The 9,164-nt window shown below is 62.9% G+C and overlaps 1 protein-coding gene across 1 annotated transcript; it reads left to right on the plus strand.

The window, feature by feature from the left end:
- Positions 1-1,618: 1,618 nt before the first annotated feature.
- Positions 1,619-6,550, plus strand: UBALD1 (UBA like domain containing 1). Its single transcript, XM_043456522.1, has 3 exons — positions 1,619-1,869; positions 5,163-5,225; positions 5,497-6,550. The coding sequence occupies exons 1-3, from the start codon at positions 1,750-1,752 to the stop codon at positions 5,848-5,850; spliced, it is 537 nt and encodes a 178-aa protein (XP_043312457.1). The 5' UTR covers positions 1,619-1,749; the 3' UTR covers positions 5,851-6,550.
- Positions 6,551-9,164: the final 2,614 nt, after the last annotated feature.

A 9,164-nucleotide genomic window follows, 5' to 3' on the forward strand; every position in this document is an offset into this window, starting at 1 on the left:
CAAGCTCAGAGCCCTCCATTCAGTCCAATTTTGCAACAAGGCCCTGGGCAGGGGCGGGCTCCCCTGGAACCAGATTAACACCCAGAACATCACCTAACCATACTGGACCTGTCTACCACCATTTGGTCTCCATACTGTTCAGCCACAGTGATTCTAACGCGGACAAGGGATCAAATGTACCAAAACCCTTCAATGGCCTTTAACCCGCCATCTCCAGGGCCTGTCCCTGCTTCCTGAAGGCACTTTCCACACTTGCAAATTCTACACCAGTCCTAGGGATTTTCGACACACGTCCCACTCCACCCTAAGCAGCATCCAATCCTTCTACTAGAGTTTGTTCTCTGCACGCTTGGGGCCAGTTGAGAGCCAGACAGAGTAAGGGCCCAATAGAGTTGCTCAACTAAAGAAACCGGGGTCCAGGCAGCGCGGGGAACCGGAATAAGGTCAATCAGAGCCGGGGCGACCGAGCCCCCTGCCCCAGTTCCAAATATGCTGGGCACACCCCGCCCCCCCCGCCCCCCCCAACCCGCAAACTCAACCGGAAACGGCGTGTGTGGAGCTGTAAACACAGCCCGCATCCCCCCCAACCCCCCGCGCTCTTCAGCCCCGCCCCCGCCCTCCACGTGATGCGCCCCCGCCCGCCCCTACCTAGTGCCCGCCCCCGCCGCTGCCTCATTGGGCAGCCAGCTTTGTTTACCTTATATGGCCAGGTCCTAACACCTCGCGGCCATCCATTGGCCAAGGAGCGGCCTCACTCACTTTACGTCACTCGGGACTGAAAGATGCAAATAAACCGGGGCATCCTGGGAATGGAAGTTCGGGGGCCGCCCCGGAACTGGCTCCGAGCGGTCCTAGCGCCCGCACACTAAGAGTCGAGATTTCCGGCCAAGAGCACGAGATTTTGCGTGGGAAAGTGAGAGTGTCGCGCGGAGGGGTACCTCGGGGCCCCAGACCTCCCCTGTCAGTCCCAGCCCTCAGTCCTTCCTCCAGCGTTCTTCAGGCCTCCTGTGCCTGGCTCACCGACGGGCCAGGGAGGGAGGGACCAGCGTCACAAGTGGGAGATGCAGGCTTCCAGTCCACGGGTGTTGGGGAAGACTTGGAAGGCTCCCTGGAGGCGGTGACTCGAAGTAGAACCCTAAAGGGCAGATTCATTCATCACTGAACAAGTATTTGTAGGCGCCTAATGGACAGGGAGGCCTGGCATGTTGCAGTCCGTGGGGTCGCAAAGAGTCTAACACGACTGAGCGACTGAACTGAGTGTGCCAGGCTTTCGGGGTCTACGGCCTTCGTGTTGATAATTTGTGCAAAAATAGGGCGCCTAGTCAACACGGGGGGATGACTGCCACACTGGGGTTCGGGACCCTGGATTCTTGGCAAACAACCCGCGGCCAGCGTTTGCGCCCGTGCACGTCTGTAGACCCGCTTCCTGGCCACCCCCGCCACCCAAATCGATGCAGTCACGGCCTGGGCACGCGCCCGTCCAGCTTCTGCACACTAAGTAGGCGCCTAACACTCAGGACACACCCTCGGGCCCGGCCCGGCCCGCACGCCCAGCCGAGCGCGGCGGAAACGGCGCGGGACTACATCTCCCAGCATGCCGCCCGCGGCCCGGAGCGAGGCGAGGCTGGGTGAGTCAGAGCCGCACAGTAAATATTTGTATTAGCCGGAGCCGGCTCGCTAATGGTGGACGCGTGAGGCGGAGGAGAGCGCCGTGGCGGGAGGCTGGAGCGGGCAGGCGGCGGCGGCGCCATGTCCGTGAACATGGACGAGCTCAAGCACCAGGTTATGATCAACCAGTTCGTGCTGACGGCCGGCTGCGCGGCCGACCAGGCGAAGCAGTTGCTGCAGGCGGCCCACTGGCAGTTCGAGGTGCGCGGCAGGGGCGCGGGGTGTCCGTCCCGCGTGGCGGCGCGTGCTGTGGGGGTTGTGCGGGCGGGTGTGGACACGTGCCGCGGCGCGTTCCGCCGGGGCCGGGCCCGCGCTCTCGGCCCCGGTGTCCCGGCGGCCGCGCGCCCCGGCGGCCGGGCCCCGGCGCGCACACGCGGCGTGCGGGTCAGGCCCAGCGGCGCGGCCGCGATTACGCGGCCCCCGGAAACGCCGCCCGCGCGTGGTGGGCGGGAGGGGCGGCCTGCCCTCGCCGGGCCGGAGTCCCTGCCCCCCACCCCCCAGATTACCCGGGCGATCGGGTTCCGGGGACCCCCTTTTTTGTTCGGTAACGGCCTGGGCGGGGCGGCGCTGAGGCCCCGACGGACAGTCGGCCCGGCAGCCGGAAGGAGGACGCCCGTGGCCTGTGCCGAACTGGGCCCGCGCCGCCCCCGCCTTGGAAGCCCCGTGCCCGCGGGTGAAGCCGTCCGGTGTGTGTGGGTCTGAGGGTCTGCGTGCCCGGTGGGCAGCTCGGCGGCGCGTGTCCACGTACTTGTGCATTTGTATTTACGTACGCGCCACGCTACGTGTGGGCATGTTGGCGTCTGTGTGTGTAAACACGCAGTCCACCCCGCGGCGCGGGTGCGGGCTGTGTGCGCTCGGTGTACACATAGGTCACCGTTTTGCAGACGGTGTCCAGGTGGTGTGGCAGAGCCCCACACGACAACTAAGGGTGTGATCTGTGTACCCCGCTCCGGAGGCGTATCCAGGTGCCCTCCTGTGCTGGCTGCCGAATCTGCCTGCACAGCCCACGGCTTGGTGTACACGGTTCAGTAGCTTTCGGCCAGCTGGGCGGGAGGTGGGGCTGCCCCAGCCTGGCCCCCACCTCCTCAGGCCTCCCTGACCCATAGAGCACTAGTGCCCAGGGCTCTTGCTGCCAAAAGGCCACCTGGCCTTCCCAACTCAGCTGCCCCAGAAATAACCCGGGATGGCATCTAGGGACGAGGCCAGAGCCCCTTGAGCTCCACCCCTCACAGGTGTAAGGTCACAGTCACAGTCTGCAGAGTCCGTGCCCAGCCTGGGCTGGGAAGCCTGGTTTCTAGATGGGAAGCCAGCTCAGGGAAGGTACTCGCGGCCAGAGGAGGGATAGGGAGCCTGGGGGCTGTGGAGTTCAGCTTCCTGGGGGGTGGGACGTAGATCGTAAATCCTACCCCAAGGTTGAGACCATCTGGGGAGGCAGTGACCTGTCCACTCAAAGGAATCCTTGTTCACTTTCCCACCAGAGGTCTCGGGGACCTGAGAGCTAATCCTGGGGTGGTCCTCATATCACAAGATGGGACACTGCTCGCTCTCTCTGGGCAGGTCCTACCCTGCGGCCTCAGTTTCCTTCGCTGTACCTGGGGGCCATGAGCTGACCTCTGAGGAGTGCATGGGCAGCCCCCCTTCCCATCCCAGCAGCCCCACCCTGCAGGAAGCTTCCTAATCTAGAGCTGGATGTGGCAAAACTTGCAAAACCACATTCATGGTAGTTTGCTGGAGTCCCACATCTGCATACATGTCCCGTCCCCCCCCCCCCGCCGCCGGGCTTGGGCTGGGCGGGCAGGTGTCCGCTGGGAAGCGGCCCTGCCCACAGACCCTGGCACAGGCCAGCAGTCACTCAGAGTTGGTGTCTCCTGGTCACTGGAATTGAAAATGTGTCTTTGAAGATTAACATGCCTGGAGAAACTCTAATCTCAGGATGGGCAGGAACAGCTTGCAGGCTCGCGGGGCTTTGATGGCCCCCACGGTACAAGTCCTGGGCTCCCCGAATCTCAGCTTCACCATGTGTACAATGGGGACGTGGTTAGTAGGGAGGTTCACTTAGGGTAAAAATGGGGTGTGAACATCCAACTCTTAGGTCTTTCTGGGAGTGAGTGGGGTTCCTTGCTTCCACCCCCCACTCTGTGCCCTCCACCCCCTGGCTGGCAGCCACTTGGGCTGAGGGCTGGCCCAGAAGGATGCCTGTTTTTGGGTCATATTCTCTGTGATTCAGGTGTTAATGGGGACAGAAGGCTGCTGGGGGAGGGGGACCTGTGTGCTTTAAGTTTGGGGGTGCTCTAGGAAGGCAGGAAAAGGGCAGCCGCCTCTCCCTGGAATGCTCACACACTGCAGCTGCCTGTGGAGCTGCCGCTGGGGGAGGAATGGGTTGGTGTCCCTTGGGGCTCCTAGCCGGGGAGGTGTCACAAGGAGGTGCTTAGAGACTGAGGCATTCTCCCACCCCCACCCCCACCCCCAGCTCTCACACCCCTGTTTGGGGACTTTGGGGTAGGGCGTCTCCAGCAGGAAATTCCCAGAATAATTCATTTGCATTTACTCTAGTAATAAAACCCCTAGGGTAAGCCTGGGAGCCAGGCTGGGTTTCTGGGTGTGTTGGGAGTGGGGGAGGGGGCTGACGGCGCTGGGCCACGGTGGGCGGGGAGCCCGAGGCATGGGGTGAGGCGGTGGGGGGCACGGAGGGCTGAGTTGCCCGCAGACCCTTCACATACTTGACGGGCTCCCTCATCCTGCACTTTCGCAAGAGCAGCTGGTTCCCTTATTTTCCTGGATGCCTGTCCTGCAAGGGGCCGAACCAGGACACACCAGTACCAGAGGCCACCACCCTGAGGGCCCCTCCCCCCAGCCCCCCAGGGCCACTGGAGGAGCTGGTTTGACCCGGAGCCGCCGCCACCTTTCCCACCCACTTCTCACAGTCCTGGGTGCGAACCCCACTGCAGCCTTCCTCTTGCTCCACCACTTTGCAGGAGGGTGACGACTGGATAGGAGTGTGAAAGCCACAACACACTACTTAATCCCAGCCAGGTCCACTGCTGCCAGGGAGGGAGGCTGCCAGCCTCCTAGTCCCATGTCCCTTTGGTGCAGAAAGAGAAACTGAGTCAGGGCAGCGTCCCTTGGCTAGTCCAGGAGAGGAGCGGTGGGTTACAGGCTCTCAGCATTGGGGTGCCTTTGCCATCCTCTGGCTCATAGACAAGGAAACTGAAACTCAGGAAGGAGTAGGGACTTGCCACTGCCCATGGAGTTGGTGACCATAGGGCCAGAATCTCCTGGAGGCCTTTCCCCGTGAGGCCCTCAGGTCGCTCATGGTGACGAAACCAGGTAGGTTGGAAGCACCTGGCAGCCAGCTTGCAGGCATTGTCCTGAGGGTCCTTCCTGCCCAGCTGCCCGAGGCTCCACAGCACCTCTCTGGGGGTGGCGAGAGTCGAGGAAGGCCAGGCTAGGGCCACTGGGGTCCTGAGGGTAAGCGCAGTCCTCTGTTCCTACAGACGGCCCTCAGCGCCTTTTTCCAAGAGACCAACATCCCCTACAGCCACCATCACCACCAGATGGTAAGTGTTCCCTGCAGCCCCAGGGGCATCCGTGTGGGACTCTTTACCAGGTTGGGGGGAGTGGGGAGCGGGCGGCAGCCGCCCAGACGTGAGGAAGGAGCCACTGGGAGGGACTCCTGGGAGCCGGGCAGCAGGTGGCGTGGGCCAGCCCACGTGGGCACCGCTCCGCTGCCCTGTGAGCTCCGGGCTGGTGGGCCGCCGGGGGGTGGGGTGCACTGGGGAAGGGGCCCTTCTGCACGGGCACTCACCCCCCTCCCTCTTCCCCCCACAGATGTGCACTCCCGCCAACACCCCCGCCACGCCCCCCAACTTCCCCGACGCCCTCACCATGTTCTCCCGCCTCAAGGCCTCCGAGAGCTTCCACAGCGGAGGCAGCGGCAGCCCGATGGCCGCCACGGCCACGTCGCCGCCGCCGCACTTCCCGCTCACCGCCACCGGCAGCTTCGCGGCGCCCGGCTGGCCGGCCGCGGCCTCACCCCCAGGGGGCGCACAGCACCACCAGCCGCCGCAGCCGCCCCTGTGGACTCCGGCCCCCCCTTCCCCGGCGTCAGACTGGCCGCCACTGGCCCCCCAACAGGCCGCCTCGGAACCCAGGGCCCAGCCCGCCATGGAGGCCGAGAGATAAGGGAGGCCCCTCCCCCCTCCCGGAGGCCAGGACCCCGTGGGGCGGGGGAGAGGACGTCTCTGCGGGCCCCCTTCACCCTTCTCTGTCTGCACCCCTTTTCCCCGGAGCCCTGGAAGGGAGAGACCGGACCCTCAAGCCAGCCCACAGGCTGCCTGCACGCGTGCCCAGCGGCGCAGGCCTGCGGCGCCCCGCTTCCGTGGATTCGGTTCCGAGTCACCTGGGTGCTGGTGGACAGAAGCTCGGAGAACAAGCAGCCTTCCCCAGAGGACTCGCCCGCCCTGCCTCGGCTGGCTCCTGCCTTGGAGCTCCCCGGGGCCTGCGGGCCTAGATCTCCACCCTTGGGAACGCAGAGCCTTCTCCGCATGTGTGCGTGTAGCTGTGTCTGTGTATTTATACGTATGTCGCTCTTCAAAAAGCAACCTAGTTTATGGGGCAGCTGGACTTTGCATGTTAGAGTGAGCCCCTCCTCGCCCGCCGCCCCTCCCCCCAGGGCCCTGCGCCTCTCCCCTGCTCCCTGGACAGCCAGCCTTGCTCTTCCCTGCAGAGAAAAGGATTGTGGGAAACTCCAGGACTCTTCCCACCCATCCCCCAGCGCCTGCCTGCTGGGGCTGCCTGCATGCCTCCCCAGAGCCCGGGGGTACCCCATCCCCAGTTCCCTTCCCTCTTTTAACAAAGGAGAAGAAAGAGTTCCAAACCACCACCAGGCTCTGTGGTCATGCCTCGTATTCTGAGCTTTGCTGCCAGCTGGCTCCACGTGGAGGGGGAGGGTGCCAGCCGAGCCCAGAGCAGAGGCCACCCCCCCCCCAGTCCTGCCTGGCTCCACACCACTCCTGTCTGTCGCTGTCTTTTCAACCACAACGTGCTCCGGAATCTTCCTGCCCACCCCAGGCTTTTCCCATGAAGTTAGTTCCTGCCCTATATTCCCAGAACCCCTGCCTCTGTCTGCTCACCCTTCCCCCTGTCCGACTGGACAGGTCCCGACCTCCAGGGCTAACAGCTGCCTTCCGGTCTGCCTGGGTTTCACACAAGGACTTTTCTCGCTGTCTTTAGGGCCCCAGTGGTCAGTTGCAGGCTGGACCCTCAGCCCCACCTCAGGCAGTCACGGTGGGTGGGGCAGGGCCCTTCCCTGGGGGAGGTGCAGGCCACAGCCCCCGTGGTAAGATAGCAGGCATGGATGCAGAGCCCGTGGGCCAGCAACAGGGACCGGATGAGGCTGGGCAGAGTCCAAGCTGCAGCTCAAACCTTTGGTTGCCAAGGAGACAAACCACTCAGGGGCAACAGACAGTGGATCCCCAGCTGCTCCCACGCCAGGCTGGGCAGGCACCTACTCCTCTTAAGGGAGAAGCCGGGCACGACTGCCCTGGACAGCCTGTACCAGGGAAGGGCGAGCGTCCCTGGGGCAGCTTTGGGAGAAGGCAGCCTAGATCTTGCACCCCTTGGTGAGGAGCTGGAAGTTGGGGGAGCAAGGGGGGGTGGGCCCCTGCAGATGGTCACCAGTGGCCTGACTCCCTAGTCAGGAGGCCTACCCCACTCGGCCCACTGGATGGTGCCTGGGGTGGAGAGTTCTGTTCTGGAAGATCTGCCTGGCAGGCGCCTCAGAACCTGCCAACGGCAGCCCCGCTCCCGCTCCCGCTCCCTGGGGTCACCACGCAGCCCATTGCTGCCCTGTCGGGGTCTGGACAGCCTCTATGGACCACTGGAGGCCCCCACTGGTCACAGGACTGACTGCAGCACCCCCACGGCAGCTGTTGCTCGTGTCCTCACCATGAAGCCCACCCTTCTAACGGCCTCCGGGGGGCGGGGGGGGGGGCGCAGCTCTGCCCGGGGTGCCTCTGGGGAGAGGGAGGAGGCTGTCCTGAGCCCCTGAGCCTTCACTGCAGCTCCTTCATCCCTGTGGAGGGAAGACAGTGCTCAGGAAGCTGCCACACCACCTTCCCAGTGCAGGAAAAACATAGAGGCAAGGAAGTGCTTCTGGGGGTGAGTGTGAGCTCCCCAGTGGGCAGGCGACTGAGGCGGCCATACCCACTGGAGCCAAGTGAGAGGGTGCACAGTCCAGAATGTCCACTCAGGCTCCCCCCCCCAGGCAGGCCTCAGAGTGGCCTGTGGGAACCACACCCTCACTCAAAAGTGTGGTCACCAGACCAGCCACGTCCCATGGGAGCTTGTCAGAGATGCGGGACCTCCTCTCTAATCCCAGCCCAGACCTGAATCAGAATCTGCTTCGAAGAGGATCCTCACGTGCCCCATGGACATTCAAGGGTAAGAATGTCCCAACCTGACCAAGCCCACTTCTGTCTCCAGAGGCCACTGGGGGCCGGGCCTGGAGGCCCCAGGAGGAGGTCCTGGAAGGACTTAAGTTTCCTGTAGATGGAGCTTTTCCAGCGTGGGCATTCTGGACACTGGGGCATCCTGTGCAGCACCCCTGACCCCTTTCCACCAGTTGGAACCAGTAGCAGCACCCAGTTAGGACAACCAGAAGTGTGTGCAGGCAGAGTCGCCCCAGCGGAGAGCCGCAGGGCCTCTGCGCAGCCCCCTGGGGTCCCACAACATTGGTCTCTGGGGTGGGGTCCTGACAATGCAGTTTTAAACATTCCCTAGGGCATTAGTGATCAACTTGTGAATGTACTAAAAGCCGCTCAGTCATACACTTCATTATTTTTTTAATCATACACTTTAAAAGGGTAAATTACAGCACGTCACTTAGTCCTAGCTGTTCTTGAGCAGCTTCCAGGTGACTGATGGAAAATAACTGATGGGACACAAGCCCCTCGTGGCAACTGGGAGCCCACTAGACTTGTGACCCTCCAGCCTGTAGAGCACAAGTGTCCCCTGGATGCTTGGGGCAAGGAATCTGATTTCTAACAAGGGCCCGGGACACGATGGGAACCAGAGCAGGAGGGAGAGGAGGTCGGGGCTGGAGCTTTCAGGCAGTGCCCGGGCCCTGCTAGGTGTGCTGGAAGCCCCACGCACACCCTCCCTCCTCTGCAGCTGAGCATCTCCCAGACAGGCAAAGGGCTGCAAAAGGGGGTGGGAAACGCGAGGGGAGGCAGAGGTGGGCCCATGTAGATGTCAAGCACCGTGGATGGAACTCAAGGGCAACACAGAACCTGAAACTTCAACTTCCCCAAGCCTGGAGGCTCAGAAGCAAGACCGGAGGAGTCAGTAACCACCTCCTACCACACGTTCAAGTGTAAACTGGCTAAAATGCAAAGATGAGGTACAAACGGAACAGAGTCACATTTACAGCCATTCTTAGCTGTCCCTTTCAGCACTTCCTGGAAGCCGCCTCAACAACACATGGAGAAGACCAGCCT

Source organism: Cervus canadensis, chromosome 32, assembly GCF_019320065.1.
Source record: "Cervus canadensis isolate Bull #8, Minnesota chromosome 32, ASM1932006v1, whole genome shotgun sequence".
Taxonomy (NCBI): domain Eukaryota; kingdom Metazoa; phylum Chordata; class Mammalia; order Artiodactyla; family Cervidae; genus Cervus; species Cervus canadensis.